Genomic DNA, 19,130 nt, shown 5'->3' with positions numbered 1-19,130 from the left:
TGAACAGGATCCGAGCTGCTAACAGTGGCCAACTGCTTCCGTTCACTAGTGAGTGTGGTGAACAGCTGATCTGTGAGGGTTCTGGGTGATCAATGATCAATAACATATGCTGTGGATAGGCCACCAATCTGTTTTACCCAGGAAAACACTCTTAAAGTCTCCAATTTAGGGCTAATATAGGAGATATTGGTCACGTCTTTTGATTCTTAAAAGCTCTTCTGCTTGGACAGACCCGAGTGAGCCTGGGATTCGCTCATCTCTACAGCTCAGTTGTATGGTATGAGCAGGATCAGTAGGTAAATGTTTGAGAAAACTCATATACTATTCTAAGGGTGAAAATATTATTGCAACACATGGGCAGTTTATATTTTAGGTCATTAAAAACTGCATAAAAACCCCCAATTTAACTGGAAAGTGGAAACCCAGCCTAATAGATATAGCGTCAATGCTGTTATCACGTCCCTCTATGAGTATACACTACCCTGAAGGTATAAGGCATGTTATAGTCTCTGTGAACCAGCGATTACAGAGAACATCAGAGTGAATTACCCAAGATGAATGGTCCTGATGTGCTTCTTGATTCCTGCCGCAGTGCTCAGTATTTTCCCGCACTTCTTCCACAGACATTTGAACATCACTTTCATTGAGTTCTATGGACAGGCAGCACACAAGGTAATGGGTTATTGTTATTATACACATATCAGGGAAATGGATTTACGGCTGCTAATTATTAGAAAGGAAAATATATACTATAGCTATGAAACTGCGAGATTTGGTAGACATCAGTTACAGTATATAGATAGGAAAAACTAGTATATAGTAACATAGCAAAAACAATAAATAAATAAGAATACAACAACTTATGTTCCCAGTATAAATGGTGAGAAACACAATGGGGGAGATTTATCAAACTGGTGTAAAGTAGAATTGTCTTAGTTGCCCCTAGCAACCAATCAGATTCCACCTTTCATTCCTTACAGATTCTTTAGAAAATGGAAGGTGGAATCTGGTTGCTAGGGGCAACTAAGACGATTCTACTTTACACCAGTTTGATAAATCTCCCCCATTATGTGTGCACACAGATATCAGATGAGGCCATTTGTGAATGGGAGACAGTTCATAGGGTGATGCCATTGTTTTGTCTACTCCATGTCCAATGTGTATGGACTATCCCAGTAACTGGGCTTAGCCATTTTAGAAGCAGTGATGAGCAAACATGTTCGTAAATGTTTGTAAGAACATGCCGTTAACTGTTTGTGTTTGCCCATGAAGATTTTTTTTCCCCGATAATCGTAATGGTTATAAACGATCATTTTCATACATGCAAATGTTTATCTCGCGATGTACGCAACTGCGCAGGTTTCCTCCCACCAATTGGAAAGAGACAATGAACGTGTGGGGAAGGAAGGGCACATCAGGTAATGTAGTAGCCATGGTCACTACTGGCATTACTGTGATTGGCTGTATGATTAGCGTCATTATGTACACTACGTATGTGCTATAAAAATGTGACGCTGAGGCGAATTTTCTCACAGTTTTTCCTGATTTTTGTGCTGTTCAGTAGGGAGAGTGAAAGGATCAGGGACAGCATCTGAATTTAGTTAGGCAGCAATATACACAGTGGTAATTAGTCAGTGTAGGGAGGGAGAGCTGACCGACTGGGGCTTAGAACGTTGTGAAATTGTCAGTGTAGGGAGCGTGACGGAATCCAGTATTTTCTTAACCCTGTAGTAACCAGGCATCCTCTGTGAAAAAAAACTTAAGAACCCAACAGTCCTTTTTAGGGCTAATTTATATATACTTTTTTTTCCATCAATAATATTACCTTTGGCTTCAGGGTGTTCATCTCTAATATAGGCCCCTAATTTGTGCTTTCATTCTGCACATCAAAACTACTATAGTTATATGGCAAGGGTCCAACGGTGCGAACAACTTTGCAAAGCTTCAATCACTGTATAGCTTTTTTTTTAATGCTACAATACCTTACTTCATTGTTGTAGGGCGTAACCACTTGCTACTATTATTCTATGTGAAAATAAATTCAATAGAATTGAACTGCATACAAATATAATAATAATAATAATATAATTCAATATGACCAGTTTATAGACCATGGATAACATGGGTCCCTTTGTTTAGGGAGATGTTCTTCACAATTGCTTAAGGCTGAGTACATCAACATAGAGCAACATTGAACTTCATGTTAGGCTAACCAGCTGAGACATCAGACACAAGGAATGATGCTGATCTCCAGCAAGTGACTAACATAAAATGACAGAACGAATCCCACAGAACATATTGCACCCAAAGTCACTTGTATCGAGTCCAGAATACATGTGGCTGTATTGTGGAAACCGAAGCACATATATACAAATTGAAGTATAGATGAATAGAAAGTTATATAGATTGATCGATATGCGATAGATAGATAGATAGATAGATAGATAGGAGATAGATAGATAGATAGATAGATAGATAGATAGGAGATAGATAGATAGATAGATTGATAGATAGATAGGAGATAGATAGATTGATAGATAGGAGATAGATAGATAGATTGATAGATAGATATGAGATAGATGAATAAAAACATGGGCATCATTTCAGCCAACCTTTCTTTTCCTTGGAACGGGGTCCTCGAAAAGTAGGTTCCCAGAGTCTGTTTCATCGGGGGTGTCATCGGGGTGAACCATACATCGGAAGTGCTTGAAATTGTCAGCAGTCAGTGGTGGGGAAGGAGTGGACGGGTTAGAGTAGTCACTTGTTGTGTTCCAGCTCCAATATCCGCTGCTGCTGGAACTGGAAGGGACATACCCGACGTCTTTCCAAGATTCATTTACATCTGTGTAATATAGAATAGAATATAGAATATAAGTATACATGCCTTAGGTGCTTTAAGACACAAATACTAATTTGCATAACCCAACAATACAAATCGAAGGATATGTTTATCTTTGCAACAGATTTTCTTTTATTGTTCCAATGCATTAAAAAAGTTTTACTAATAGTTTAAATACTATTTACAGCTCCTATTATATATTATAAATGTATAGCATGTCAATTAGACATCAATAAGGAAGTTAAAATTAGTGCAGCATGCACACCTCCTCCCTACCCCGTCTTAGTGTTGACTAACAGATATACAGGGCTTGGTTTCCAACACTGAGCCCTGTACATCAACCAAATCAATCAAGGCAGGAAGGGTGGGGGGGGGGGAGGAAGGAGGCATGCATGCCGCGGCTCCCACAACCCCTTTAAAGGGTATGTACAGCGAAAATCTTTTTCTTTCAAATCAACTGATATCAGAAAGTTATATAGATTTGTATTTTACTTCTAATAAAAAATCTCAAGTCTTCCAGTACTTATCAGCTACTATATGTCCTGCAGGAAATGTTGTTTTATTTTCAGTCTGACACAGTGCTCTCTGCTGACTTTTCCCATAGAAAACCTTTCCTGCTTTGGACAGTTCCTGTCTTGGCCAGAGATGTCAGCAGAGAGCACAGTGTCAGACTGAAAATAAAACACTTCCTACATGACATGTGGTAGCTAATAAGTACTGGAAGACTTGATATTTTTTTAATAGAAGTAAATTACAAATCTATATAACTTTCTGACACCTGTTGATTTGAAAAAAAAAAAAAAGATTTTTGCTGGACAACCCCTTTAACACTTGAGCTCTGAGCATGATCTAGAGCTGACTTATCCCTATAAATACATTGAGATTTACCTGTGAAAATGCTCCAGATTTTCTGCAGTGGAGAATACACAGCATTATGAGCCCTGGTGGGTTTATCGCTGGTCTGTTAGACTACTGGGATGAATCTAACCTGCTGATAAATGCCTATTGCCTATGTCTCTTATCTTCAACCTTGGCGCCGTTTCCGTGCACTTAGTCATTCACTCCACGGTCCAGTAAGACTGTTTGGAGTACTGGGGTGCCGCTAGGTGCACTTTCCCTCCCCCATAGCGACTATCTGGACCACCCCCGGCCAGCCCGCTCCATTGATAATTGTTACAAGAGGCAAGCTGGCTGGGGGCAGGCCGGATCCCCGCTATGTCGTTGGGGAAGTGCTCCTAACGGTCTTACTGGACCGTGGAGTGAATGACTAAGTGTACTGGTACGGATCCGAGGATGAAGGTAAGAGACATACCTTCATCCTTGGCGCCTTCTGCGCAATAGGGACATATCAGCAGGTTAGATTCGTCTAACCTACTGACAGTTCCCCTTTAAGAATATTACATCTTTAATGCAAACAATTGGCCATATTACCAGTAAGTCGAATAGGTGGGCTGCGAACCAAGGGACTAGTAGAGAGGCTGGTCAGAACCATGGCAGCTGTCACCTTATCCATGTCTAATTCATCTTCATATTTCCTAGAAGACAACAAAACATGTTTAGTTAACATTGTATATTCAAGACACAATGCTGGTGCGTCAAACATACTATGGGGGACATTTATCATTTGCACCTTTTTTTGCGAATATTTTTAGCAGTGTGCACTGGCTTATATGTTTGCAGCCTAGTAAGGTATTTATGAACATTCACATGTTGGTTCATAAATCACCTGCTATAGCTTCCCTGGCGCTGTGCATTTTACTGCAGGTATTCATGAATTGACCCTGGTTAAAAAAGTTCCGCTACCCTGGGACTGGAGTACAGATGCGAACGAAAATGCGAAAATTTCAAAATTCTCACATGATAAATCCCGGCTGAGAATATTCTTACGGATAACCACGCCCACAAATGTCAAGAAGGCAAAAAACTGGAGTAAGCTGTCATATTCACACATACACCGAGCTACACTGTTTAGTAAATCTGACGAAGGGCTGTGCACATCACACTTACGCCAAAAAATACTAAGGAGCACAAGGTACACTGCTTGATACATGTCCCCCTATGTGTTTTAGAGCCTTTTTACTCTTCCTTATGACTAGGAAAGCCATCTTACAGATCCTTTTTTTGTTAAAGGAGAAGTCCGACATTTAACAAAAAAAATTAAAAACAGCATGGGCAACAAAAAAACATGATAATCAATCATTTCTTGCCTCTCCTTGTGCCTCTGCAGTGCTGGATTGCCGCTTCGGGACTCCTGTCGGGCTCTGACTTCATGACCCGGTTGAAAGACTGCCCGCTCAGCCAGTCAGTGACTGGGGTGGGACACTGCTGCAGTCACTGATTGGCTGATTCGTGACATCATTGGAACTTGGTATAGAAAGAGATCTATCAGTCAGGGCTGGTAGGTCAGGGACAAGCCGATGGAAACCATGATCACTTCCCTTTAAATATACATTCACTGTTATAAATGTTAGGAAGATTTTTATAGGATCTTTAACTAAATGTAGAAATTTTACCCAGGACGCCAATGATCAACCCCTTACATTACTGATTACATAAGTCCCTTCACTGACGTCCTATCTGCCGTTCATTGTTAATGCCGGAGCAAAGGCAGCTAAGGGAAGAAGCCCATGCATCATCTATATCTCTTCCTATAGCCAGTGAAACGTCTGACGTGAGATAGCTTTATATTATTTTTATCTCGGTTACTGGGAACAGAGAGATTTTGTCTCATAGGGGATGGCACCAGCTACAAAGATGTTTCCTCATCCCTCACATTGCTATTCAGTATGCCACCCTTCACTTCCAGAGATGAGAGACACAAGTACGTATTGCAGCAGACAAGCAGGTACGAATAAAAATTCTGGTTCACTGAAACATAAAATGCTCATGTGCACTATAAAAAAAGACAACATATGACAAGACGAAGCCTCTTTAGAGAGAACCTGCCACCAATGCTGACAAGTCTGGCTTAGTAAATGCTTGTATTCCCCATAACATAAAGAATCTAGAATCTCTTTTCTCATAACTTTGCCTTGTCCTCTTTTGTTCCTCCTAAAGGAGACATATTATGTGCTCACTACAAAATCAGGTTACAGTCGCTGCCTGCAGAAGACTATGGAGAAGGAAAGAGGAAAGTTACAGAGGGAACCCGATGCAGACCGACACAGTGGCTTCTGGTAAGTGTTCTATTGTCTTATACCAGTGCTGGATTGACTGCCACACTGCTTATTACTGCCATATAATGTCTCACATGCTGCTGCTTCTGGTAAGCGTTCTATTGTCTTACACCAGTATTGGATCCAAAGAAACACTGCTTATTACTGTCATATAATGTCTCACATGCTGCTGCTTCTAGTAAATGGTCTATTGTCTTATACATGTGCCATATTCACAGAAATACTGTTTATGGTTAAATCTTTTTATTATGAGACCAGATACATGACAATCCACTAGGAAAAATACAGAGGTTCGTTGAATGGGTAACAAGGAACATTGGTAAAGAGTTCAGGTCTTTACATGGCACTTCCAAGAATAGAAGAAGTGAGAGAATGACCGAAAGGTCCAGTCAAACAGACAAAGGGGGTCCGGCAGATCGCATAGAACAGTCCACGTGGTAGGTTGAAGCGGACAAACGAATCCCTTGTCACCGCAACTGGTTTGCATGGTAATAAAAGCATTCAAAAACACATAGGTGTCATCTGGCATTAGTTTTTAATGACAACTAGTTATAGAAGAAACCAGAAGCATAAAAGAAAAAGAAAGAAGGGGGAGAAGAGAGAAAAAGAGGGAAAAGGAAGAAGAGAAGAGGGAGGAATAGGGGGAAATAGGGGGAAATAGGGGGAGGGACAGGGGGGGGAAGGGAAAGACCAGGTTGCAATAAGAGTGACCACACAAGGGATGCCTCTACGATGCTAAGTCAGGAGACTTCTAGACCATCAGCGGATCAATGCCTGAAAGGCCTCTGTGTCCCTGAACATGTCCCAGATCAACCATGTGCATTTGAATAAATCCTGCTTGTCTGTATCGTCAGCCACCATCTCCTCCATCCTCCTGACCCTGTTCAGGGTATCCACAAACTCCAATTTGGTGGGTGGTCTGGTTTGTTTCCACAAACGTGGTATAACGGCACAGGCAGCTCCCAAAAAGTGTCGAAGAAGACCCTTTTTGGAGAGGTGCGAGGGTCCTGGCAATAAGAAAAGGAGGGCTATCTCAGGGCTTGGTGGGACAGAGGAGGAGCTAACTTCATTGTACAGTCGGAAGACAGATGCCCAGAAAGGAGACAGTTCCACCAGGTGTGAAGATAGGAACCAGTAGCTGCACCACACCTCCAACATGTGGAGGGAGCAGAGGGGAACATAGAGTGTATCCTCTCCGGGCATCTGTACCACCTGCTCAGGATCTTATAATTTCTCTCCTGTATCTTACCAGATAAGGATGCTTTGTGGGTGAGTAAGAAAATTGTGGAGAGTTCCTCCTCTGAAAAGGTTTAATTAAGGTCCTGCTCCTAGTGCGCAATGTAGCTGGGTTTAGCGTCCGTATCCTACACATGACCCCTGAGCGCACCGTAGACTAAGGAAACTGTGTGGGTAGGGAGGGATGATTGTGTGCATAGTAGTTCAAAAGGGGTAAGATCTCTGTAGATCTGAGTTTTAGGTGAAAGCGAGTTGACAAAGTGAACTAAACGAGCCCGGAGAAGCCACGCACCCGGGGGAAGGGAGGTCGGGGTCTATCGGGAGAGAGCGCACTTGTTTGCCTCAGAGCACCTGGCATAGGCGGGGCCTGTCCTGCAAAGGGATATACAGAATGGCATGAGAGTCCGAGTCTATGGGGAACTGGGGGTTACTGTATGAAGGAGTAAGAGGGCCAGGTCTAGAGGAGAGGCCTGTCTTCGAGAAAAATCCATCCCAGATGGGCAAAAGCACTCTCGTTACAAAGGGAATGGTTGGGGCTGGAGGGCGATCTGATGGAGGGATCCAAGGTAAGGCAGAGGGGTGAGCTTGGGAGAGAGCAGACTCAAATGCTACCCACCTCTTGGTGTTCGTGTGATGACATAGGTCCAGGACACGAGTGCAGATGGCTGTCTGGTAGTATAGCTTGAGATTAGGAAGACCAACTCCAACGCATTCCTTGGATGTGATTAACACATTATAGCGTATACGGGGGCTTCCAGGATGCCACATGAAACGTGTGATCAAGGTTCTAAATTTGGCCAGAAAAGATCCCGGGATAGGGCATGGGAGGGCCTACATAAGATAGAGGACTTTGGGCAAGATGTCCATTTTCAGGGCCGCCATCTTGCCAAACCAAGACTGTAGATCTCTGAAATACTGTTTATTACTCCCATATAATGTATCACATGCTGCTGCTTCTGGTAAGTATTCTATTGTTTTACACCAGTGCTGAATCCGCAAAAACACTGATTATTATTGCCACATAATGTCTCACATGCTGCTGCTTCTAGTAAGTGTTCTTTTGTCTTACACAAGTGCTAGATTCGTAGCATAACTGCTTATTCATGCCCTACAATGTCTCACATGCTGCTGCTTCTAGTAAAAGTTCTATTATCTTAGACCACTGACATATTCCTGGCAACCCTGCTTATTACTAACATATAATGTCTCATATTTGTCATGTTCCTTAAAACATTCTTGAACAGTTTTTACAGTATAGCCAAAAACATTTAAAGGAGAACATTGCACTGAGCACCACAGTGACTCTGCTGACTTGTGTATCACAGTGCCATCTCTTTCCCAGGTAAGCGACACAATCACCTGACCATCTACAAAGTCCCAGGACACCCTTTTATTTCAGTAATGAAAGGGAAAAGAATATATCTGAATACCCCAGCAAGTAATATGCAAGGAGGCCTATCTTTTAGGTTATGTGCGCAACAAAGCTGCCATTTTGAAAGCCACCATCAACACAGAAAGTTGCTTCGGCTCTGTGTTCAGTACCATGGACAACACACTGAGCATGTCAAATAGCTGTGCATCATAGGTTGTTGTTGTTGTTGTTGCAACTTTCTGTGTTTGAATTACATAAAAAATTGCTGTTTTATCCTGGACAATCCCTTGTCCAGCAATATGTTTTATACTATCTCTTCTGTGAGATTGGACCTGGTAGGCTGAACATGTGTGTCAATGAGCCTCGAGTGCTCACCACCTGTCCTATGATCACTCTTGGCAGGTACATGTGCAGCACATTTTCATATATGAGTATGTGTCCATTATGTATACAGTATAGTGTTGCATACATTTACAATTAACCCCTTCATTTTCCTAGCCTGCTAGGGATTTTACCATTAAGATTTCCCTAATCATTCAAACACATTGTGAAGTATGTTGGAGCTGGATCATAAATCCTAGCAGCCATGCAAAGCGGGATATAAAGCAGGCAACACATACACTTGGCCTGAAAGAGTAAAATATATTAGATTCCTGATCACTTCCCCTCTTTTTAATCAAGGCTGCACTTTGTAGAGACAGAGCATCGTATCATGTATTTATTACAAGGGTTTCCTGAGATGTTTACTGCAGAATATATAGAAACATTTTTTAGTGTTTTATGCATTGGGCTATAAATTGGATTTTTCATTGTGATATCCCCGGAGAACACACAGTGCTCATAGCAGAGATTCAGTACAGCTCTCTATGAAATTGCAGAAATACAGCGATTGTCAAAAATATAATGCACCAAGAAGGAGTTGTCGGAATGGAATGAAACTTTATATGTGTGAATGTATGATGATATAGGTAAGTGATTATATTACAGTAAAAGGATAAGTTTAGTGAGGAAAACAGTATAATTGAATGAAGGTTCTAGCACCTTGTTGGGCCTGCTGTGGCTTGGATACAAGATGAGATATGGAGGTATACAGGGTCCATATGGCATCCTGTGGCACATTTGCCCAGCCATGTAGTTATTGTACAATAAAATATTAGTTTTTGCAGATGTTACCAAACCATGTAAAGTAGTTAGCACTAAAACTGAGCACAACTAGAGCATTGTCAAGTCCAATCGTTTATTCGTTAGAATACTGGGGGCTGAAGAAGTTGCATACAGCCCTAGGGAGTCCGGGAAAACATGGATATGGCCTATGGCTTATGGCTGTATCCATGTTTTCCAGGGCTTCCAAGGGCAGCATCCAACTTCTTTAGCCACCAATATCCAAATGCCAAATGACTGGACGCTAGCATGCTTTAGTTACGCGCTCATCTCTAGTTAGCACCATAGAGGACAGTGCACAATGGATCTGGAAAAGTTGGAGGCTCGGGATGAATGTCTATGGGGTTTAACACTTATAAATGTAAGTAAGGCCCATTATTATTTGCTAAATGGGGAATCACTGGGTAACACATACATGGAAAAGAACTTAGGAATTTTAGTTGTTTTACTAGAAATTATAGTTTTAATATTATCTATATCTCTAGTCAGACCACGAGGAAGACTTTGAGTGTGTACCCAAAGTAATACCTGGAATTGGACTACAGTACACAGAAAGATTCTCATAATTTGGGTTATTAAGTTTAGATCAGACCAAGTATGTAACTGGCAATAAGAGTAGAAATCCTCCTCTTTTTTTATAATTCTGTAACCATCAAGCATGGCTTATCGCAAAGAAATTAGCCCCCACTCATATTCACTTTATAAGGCTATGTTCACACTACGTAAGTTTCGTAATATAAACGGCCGTTGTAACAACGGCCATGATTACTATGGAACTTATGTAGTGCTGCCTTCTAAGCCGGCCGGGATCCCTAGCGGTGCCACAAGAAACTGACATGTCAGTTTTCTGCGGCCGCTATTCAGTGAAAAGTGGCTGCAGAGAACCTATCAGTGCACACAATGGAGCGTGCAGCTCCGGCTGCACGCTCCATTGTGTGCAGCGGGGAATTCGGACGCGGGCGCACACGGATGCGCCCGCATCCGAATTCAGTGGCAGTGAAGATCATCCATCCGGTACTGCAGTACCGGCTGGGATGATCTTCTCTGACACCGGCTGTTCCATGAGCCAGCAGAGTCACGGAACGACCGATGTCTTACTATGTGGGAACATGGCCTTATGGGACGAAAGATATACATTTATTAAAAAAGTCACTAAGGGACTACATTCCGTATAGTAGTCAATAGACCCACTGTGGGTATGAAGTGGTATTCCATGATACATAGCATCCCGAAATATACTGGTGTCATACCCGTAAACGTGATGTAAAGGGGACCCTATAACACGTTACATTGTGGCTCCTTGAAAGACATTATAAAGACCGCACAGAATTGTCATTCCACTGTGATGACAAATAAAATATATTTGTCCTACCACAAAAGATCTGTATCATTTCACAGAAGTATCATTTCTCCTTCCATAAACACACATATTTTATACACACATGTACACAATATATACATACAATAATGTAAACACACATATAAATACACATTAAACACACACACACATATATATTCATCTACCACATGGACACAGGATACTCATGCAAAGATATACAATACACATACACCCATTACACACATACACATTACACATACACACATACATGTTACACGTACACACCTTACACATATACACATTACACATACACACATACATGTTACACATACACACATTACACACATACACATTACACATACACACATACATGTTACACATACACACCTTACACATATACACATTACACATACACACATTACACACATACACATTACACACATACACGCACACATAGTTCAACTCATTACCCATACACCTTCAGTGCATCCCAGCAGTAGAGAGTGATGAGCAGTGATGAGAGTCCCGAGATACTCTCTGCATACCTTCTCTTCTGTCTCCATCACGTTACAACAGCTGGGAAGGAGAGGACTTCCAGAGAACCATATCCTGCACACCCCAGCACATCTCTACCTGACTGCACCAGCTGCCCCCCAAAGAACTACTGGGACATAGAACATTTACAGGGTCTCAAGGTTCCCATGGTTCAGTGCTGCTGTTCCCCCACAAGCCAGAAATGGGACAGAGAAATGTGATGGGTTAATAACAAGTATAAAAAAATCCATTTGAAGAAACCCACTTTTTTTGAACAATTATACGATTTACATATCTTTACTCTGTGAACGCCTGCATTTTTTTCCAAAGGTTTCATGGGATAGACCCTTTAAAGCTTCCTTGGTCAGCTTTCATCTCCTGATCAAAAACGTCAAGACATGTCTACCGGTTCTAGGCTTCTCAGTGTGTCTTCATCTCTTAAGCATTATTAGTCATTCATCCCATGCTGCACATTCAACTCACCAGACAATACTTACTAAGAATACTCTTTCATCCATCCTCTACAATATTATATCATCCTTATAATTTAAGGCCTAGTAGAATATGCACACTGTCCTCTCTCGTCCCATTATTTCACACTTATACAGAATAGATAATGATGACAGGTACACATTGCTGACATATGGACTTAGTAAGTGTTTCTGATGCGCCTAATGATGGCTGACTTCTGGATTGTATAATATATGGCATTAGCAATATGGAGTTGCATGGAGACAACTGTATTAAGGCTCTATTCATCCTGCAAGTTATACGAAGCCAAAATACAGTACTCATAGAAGAGTGTTTTTCTCCCATTTCTCTATAATTTCCTATAGAGGAATACACCTTTCAGTGTTTTCTACCTGCTTATAATTTAGGTTAAAAATATTGACCAAAATACAATGTATGACCAGGCCATAAGCCATAAGCAAATAAAAAAAGTTGACTGAAACTAAATCAAATTAGTTTTACTTTAAAACTCTGGTTTCCCAGAATAGAATAGATGGATACAGCCCTAGGATACTTCTAATCATCCTACATTTTTCCAGGTAACCAGAGCACTTTGAAAGCCAGACTAAACTAATTGACGGCCAATATGTTAGATTCGTTTTCGGCTGAGGTTACTGTAGTTTTGTTCAACTCTGACCCAGATGATAGGATGATGCCAATAAACACTCATATAAAAGAACCCTGTTGTGGTACACAATTAATAAGGTTGAAAAAAGACAAAAGTCAATCAACATCAAGCTATAACCCTATTGTGTTGATCCAGAGGAAGACAAAAACCTTTAAGAGGTAGACGCCAGTTGGCCCATCAAATGGGGAAAAATTCCTTCCCGACTCCAATATGACAATCAGAATAATCCCTGGATCAACATCCTATCACATTATGTTCATAATGGACATTTACAAACTGAATTGCAACTGTGTTGATCAACTCAGCGTGCTTACCCTGTTGGAATGACTTAAAGCAAATGCACCACTAGGTCACCGTACACGGCACCAGTCTATTCCCAAGTGCCGGCCTGGCATGAAGCACTGGAGGTGAGCCCACCACCCTCCAGTATGACAAAACCCCCTCCCCTCTGTGATGCGGCTTTATTAGAATGAATGGAGCTATGTCACAGAGGGGAGGAGAGATCATCACAATGGAGGCCAGCCCGTGTGATTCTTGCCAGGCTGGTGCTCCGGAACAGACTGTTGGCGTGCGCGGAAACCGGTACCAGTTAAAAAAAAAAACTGCACCAGTCTGCTCATGTACCTAGTAGTACATTCACTTGAAACAATACCTGTTATTTTTAAAAACATCTGACATGTCACAGTGAAATCAGGTGCTAAATTAACTCAAACTAAAAATTGTGCCAATAGAGCAGCTCTAGGTGGATACAACCACTAGACCAAAAGACTAAGGGCCATAAGCCCAAAACACACCTAGGTTGCTCACTACTGTTTCATAAAACATAACTTTTACCGTCACCATAGTCTGTACAGGTACACATATGACCCAGTGGGTCAAAAAAGTCACATGTAGCTGCAGACTACTGACTATAATATTAGAATAGAAAGACTAATGGTGAGCTGATGTATTAGTGATTTCAGTGTGTGCACCTACTTATATAATTTTACTTTCAGCCAGTAAAAGTTACGTTTTATGGAACAGTAGGGAGCAACCTAGGTGTGTTTTGGGCTTATGGCCTTTAGTCTTTTGGTCTAGTAGGTGCTAAATTCTCACCAATCGTGGATTTCCCTGTATCCTTTTGCTCCCTGTAAACCTCCCCTTGGGTTTGCTTTGAAACTTTAAAGTTTCACATCACTCAACTGTGTGCTTTTGCCCCCATTTTGGCCACTGGTAGGGGCCTCAGAAGACAGACCCTCACCTATCAAAACCATGTCAGATTATATAAGGAAAAACAAAATGAAGTGCCCCATCAAAATTTAGTCTCGTGGTATTGGGTCATGCATGAAGCTCCTTTTGTTTTTACGATTTTCCTTTTTGCCACTTCTGATCACATTAGTCAATGACTGTTCCATTTCATCATGGCTTCCATTTAGCACAGTAGTGTATTGTCTATGATAAAAAAGTACACTATAGAGTCGAGGTCAATGCTTTAGGTCATGAATGCGACCATCATACTATATGTGCAAATAACTTTGTAGCTTTCGAGTGTTTTCTATCAGCATTACACATCCCTCTTTTTCTATATGGCTCCAAATTAAAAGTTACAAGTTTTATGCACATTGAAATCTGCTCATGTCACCTCTAGAGGATGCAATCTGCTTCATGAATAATTCATCAGGATCATTGTACCTAGAAGAGGTTAGCAGAGCTGAATGGACTAGGGATCGAATTGTGAGTGCTAATGATAGATGGAGTGGTGTTGCCTGTGTTCTCGGTAAGCACTTTCACAAGTATTATTTATAGGTGATGCTGAATGTTCTGCTGGTAGCCACTTTCAGGATAATCAATTACTATCAACTACTTCCATGATATCTACTAAAGCTAGGGTTCAGGATGTGTTTATTTAATCAACCTTAGATTGGAAAAACCAACGGACTTGATGCAAATATCACTTCAGAGACCGAATCATCTGTCAATTCCATAGGTGCTACACTACTCAAACCATCTAGGACTATACGACCTCTATTGTTGTGTTTGTGCTGCTCGGTATATTCTGCGCTTTCCAGTCTAGCTGTCTGGTTGTATAGGTGAAAGCTGATCATGCTAAAATAGTTTGGCAATGTAACAAAGACCTGGGTATCACATGGTTCTTGCAATGGTGTTGGTTGCAAATTTTAAGGCGAGAAATTCCCGGCCGCACACTCCATAATGTGCAGTGGGGAGTGGGGAGTTCTGATGCGGGCGCACACGGATGGACAGAACATAGGACCAGCGTTATTCAATGGCTCCTGTATAATGCTGTAACATGGACCAGGATTTGTGGCTCGAATCTCTATGCTAATGAGGTTCCAGTGGGAAGTGCTGAAACAAGGGCTGTGCCCAAAAAGTGAACATTGGTGACTGCCTGACAAAGAGAGGGTCGGGCTGCCAAATTTGTGAGAAGTGAGATGGGCAGTTATGGTAGAAGGTTACAGACACAAAGAGCTGGTCCTGTAGATTGAACCCAGGGGGTCTGAGAAGAACTTATCCAATCGAGTTTGGCTACAGAGGTATGCACTTCTGCGAGGGCCTATGACCATCCAAATCATCTAAGTTTTTCGTGAACTTAATATGATGCCTCAGTTGATGTATACACTATGTCTTTCTTCTCTCATTGCATTGCCATTAACTCCATGGTGAGTGATCTGATGCTAGAACCCTCATCTTCCACATATCCCACCTTGCCACTTCTTACATCTTGGTGCAGGATCAGACTGGGAGGATTATACAGTTGACACCAGATAATGGGTTTGAAGAGACAAGTTTGAGGAAGAGATGGAAGATATGTCTGACAGATATCCATGACCTTGGAAGAGTTGCTGCATTAGCCACATTCTGTATGGACCATAAGCAATTAGAGCAAATGTACTACTTGGAATTAGAAAATAAGATTTCTATACAACCTGATTCTAATGGCGCCTTCAACCTTCACCTACTGCCCAGTTCCAGAGATCTTCTCCATTATGTAAGTATACAAATGAGGTCGCTTGGTGCACAGGAGGCAGGCCCAGCTCCTCCCAGTGCACTGATACTCCCTCCCTTTGGTGGCACGCCTCCTTCAGAATCAAGTCTGGCCATGTCACCGAGGGGAGGGGATGGGCCTGCCTCCAGTGCACCAAACTAGCACATTTGAATACTTACATAACAGAGAGGATCTCTGGAACCGGGCAGCAGTTGGAGGAACGGATGGTGCTGTTATAAATCTGCTCTACAGTGCCAATCAGGTTGTATACAAATCTTATTTTGTAATTCCTAGTGTTACATTGGCTTTAAAATGTGTGATCATTTTAGAGCCTATTGATTTAATTCCTAGAGCCCAGCGGCGCCTCCTGTAAAATGACCCCCTCCCTATTCTTGTTCAGGTCACAATGCGATAAGTAAAGACAAGCTACTGTTAAAAAAACAAACAAACAAGCAGCATATTAAAATTTAAACGCAATCTGCATTGCAAATCATTGTCTCACAACTCTAACAAATAAATAACAAAACCCATATTACTAGCACTGGCCCCGAGCCATATCCCTTTATGAGAATCTGTCCACACCGCAGGGAATTTATTTTCTAATGAAAGCATATCAGATATAGAAACCCTAATGTTGTTCTGGCTCCTTCTCTTAAGTTTAGGTTATGTAGGTGTTATAATGAAATAAAATACAGAAAAGTTTAGCTTTTGGAAAGTTACTCATATAGCTGATTGTGAAACCTGTGAGAGACTTTCCTGACCCATCCCATCTGGAAAACTTTTTTTCCCTCCTAGAATTTGTATATTTTATCTAACTAGAACTTAAAGGACAAGTGCCAAAAAAACTTTTTCCCAGTAATTGAAACACATTACAAAGTTATATAATTCTGTAATATGCTTCAATCACCTATCTGCCTCCCTTCCCTGTCTTTTCCCCCCTCCACCCCCCAGCAGGAAGTGTCCTGACTCACACAGACCCGATTACTGTCGTCACCGTCACCAAGCTCTTCTCTCAGCTCCTTCTCCACGGCAGCAGGAGAGAGGGTATGAGGGGAGGGGGGAGCTGCCTATGTGCCGGAGTCAGTCGGAGGGAAGATAAGCCAATGGGAGCTGAGCAAGCTGAGTCACCTGACAAGGCAGGGAAGGGGGAGGCTAGTGTAACAGGAGAAGGAGCTGAGAGAAGAGCTTGGTGACGGTGACGACAGTAATTGGGTCTGTGTGAGTTAGGACACTTCCTGGTGGGGGGTGGAGGGGGGAAAAGGCAGGGAAGGGAGGCAGATAGGTGATTGAAGCATATTACACAGTTATATAACTTTGTAATGTGCTTTAATTACTGGGAAAAAGTTTTTCATGGCACTTGTCCTTTAATGGGGTAATAATGTTAAAGTCTCAGGGTTATGACAACCCCCTTGACTGGAAGCACTATCATGCAGTTCACACCTTGTAAGAGAAAAGATAATCACAGCCGATACTGCAGTACCGGCCGGATGATCTTCGGCGCCGGTGAGTTCTGAAGCGGGCGCATCCATGTGCGCCCCCATCAGAACTCTCAACTGCACACAATGGAGCGTGCGGCCAGAGCTGCACGCTCCATAGTGTGCACTGACAGGGTTTTCTGCGGCCGCTATTCATTGAATAGCAGACGCAAAAAACTGACATGTCAGTTTCTCGCAGTGCCGCTAGGGATCCCAGCTCTAGTGTATACCATGTGTATAAACTCAGGCCGGGATTCCCTTAGCCTGCAGAACAATGTAAGTTTTGTACTAAACACGGCCGTTGCAACAATGGCCGTGATTACCGCGGAGCTTACGTTGGGTGAACATAGCCTAATAGACAAAGCTAGGAATACATTCAACAGGGAGGTCCTTCATTTATACTCCTCCTTCCCTTTGAATACAGTGCAACAATGCACCAAAAACTGCTTAGCAAATTACTGTACTTTCCTGCGTATAAGACTTTTTAACCCAGGAAAATCTTCCCAAAAGTCAGGGGTCGTCTTATATGCCGGGTGTCGTCTTATAGGGCGGATGCTGAAAAACCTCAGAACCGGATTGGAGAATCTGTTGTCACCACATACACTGGGGGGGGAGCTCAAGATTGGCCGCATTACCGCCGTATGCGGTGACTGTATGAAGGGCAGGGCAAGCTTCAGGCGCCTGGGGTATGGAAAAAAGAGATACTGTAGAGTGGTGCTGTGCCCAGAAAAACACACCTCTTTCACCCGTCTGTCCGTCCTTGTATCCTACCGGTATTACTGTACCTCCTTCTCTGCCTTTCTTGCTGCCTTTCTTAATTTTTTAAAATTTGGTGTGCGTTGGAAGAGGGGTAGTCTTATACGGCGAGTATATCCCAAACTCTATATTTTAACTAGAAAAGTTGGGAGTCTTCTTATACACCGCAAAATACAGTACATATATAATTCTAGCCATACAATATTGGTGCCGGTTGCAGAAAGACTTGTTACCAATAAATGGCCTATGTAAAAGAATCAGCCAATGAACGAAAAATGTCTCGTTTATTGGCTGATTGTATCTGTTGTGCAGCAATAAAAAAGTTATCGGCCACACATCACACTGTGTAAACTGCTTACATAGTTAAATTTACCAACTCCACAATCCAGTGATCATTTGTGTGACCTGGTCACATGATTAATCAAGTCGTGTGAAGGCGCCATAAATGAGCACCAGTCACTGAGATTGCCACTTGTTACTTTCCCCCACTGGCACGTGTAAAAGGGCCTTACGGCTAGTGGTGAAGAGACTGCTTTATCCCCACTCTGTTAGCCAAAGATAGCAGCCAAGGCCAGTATAGAGTTTCTGAACACTGATTTCAGTGGAAGCATTAAAAGAAAAAAAAAATGCTAAAATGTTTTTTCCTCTAAAAGCATTTATTACCTATCCTTAAAGGGTACGACCACTGGGACCTCCTCCAATCTCCAGAGTGAAGGTTCCTGAGTGCCTCTTATAAATGGAACATCGATTACTTCTACAGGAATGATGAAGATTGTGGTTGTAATGTACGACAGCCCCATAGTAATGAATGGAGAGGTGGTAACCCAAATGCACCACTTGTTTCATTCCCACGGGGAATATGGGTGTCTGCAGTCCGGCCCCCAGCCATCACATACTTATTACCTATCTTGTGGATAAATAATAATACAGGCCTTTAGTCCTGCTGATGACTCATCCTCACAAGAAGGAGCTGCCTGGTGACGGTGACGGCAGTCATCAGGTCTGTGTGAGTCAGGACACTTCCTGGTGGGGGGTGGAGGGGGGAAAAGACAGGGAAGGGAGGCAGATACGTGATTGAATCATATTACACAGTTATATAACTTTGTAATGTGCTTCAATTA

General features: G+C 42.1%; 1 protein-coding gene across 1 annotated transcript in view; it reads right to left on the bottom strand.

Moving 5' to 3' along the window:
- ZNF704 (zinc finger protein 704) overlaps positions 1-19,130 on the bottom strand; it is a 66,578-nt gene that overhangs the window by 13,534 nt on the left and 33,914 nt on the right. The window contains exons 3-6 of the mRNA XM_069959639.1: positions 4,271-4,374; positions 3,608-3,610; positions 2,613-2,842; positions 550-650 (exon numbers count right to left, since the gene is read on the bottom strand). Of these exons, the coding sequence (XP_069815740.1) occupies positions 550-650; positions 2,613-2,842; positions 3,608-3,610; positions 4,271-4,374 (438 nt within the window). The remainder of the gene's footprint in view (positions 1-549; positions 651-2,612; positions 2,843-3,607; positions 3,611-4,270; positions 4,375-19,130) is intronic.

Source organism: Dendropsophus ebraccatus, chromosome 2 (assembly GCF_027789765.1).
Source record: "Dendropsophus ebraccatus isolate aDenEbr1 chromosome 2, aDenEbr1.pat, whole genome shotgun sequence".
Lineage (NCBI taxonomy): Eukaryota > Metazoa > Chordata > Amphibia > Anura > Hylidae > Dendropsophus > Dendropsophus ebraccatus.
The sequence above is the reverse complement of the archived record's forward strand: the minus strand, read 5'-3'. Positions and strand labels throughout refer to the sequence as shown.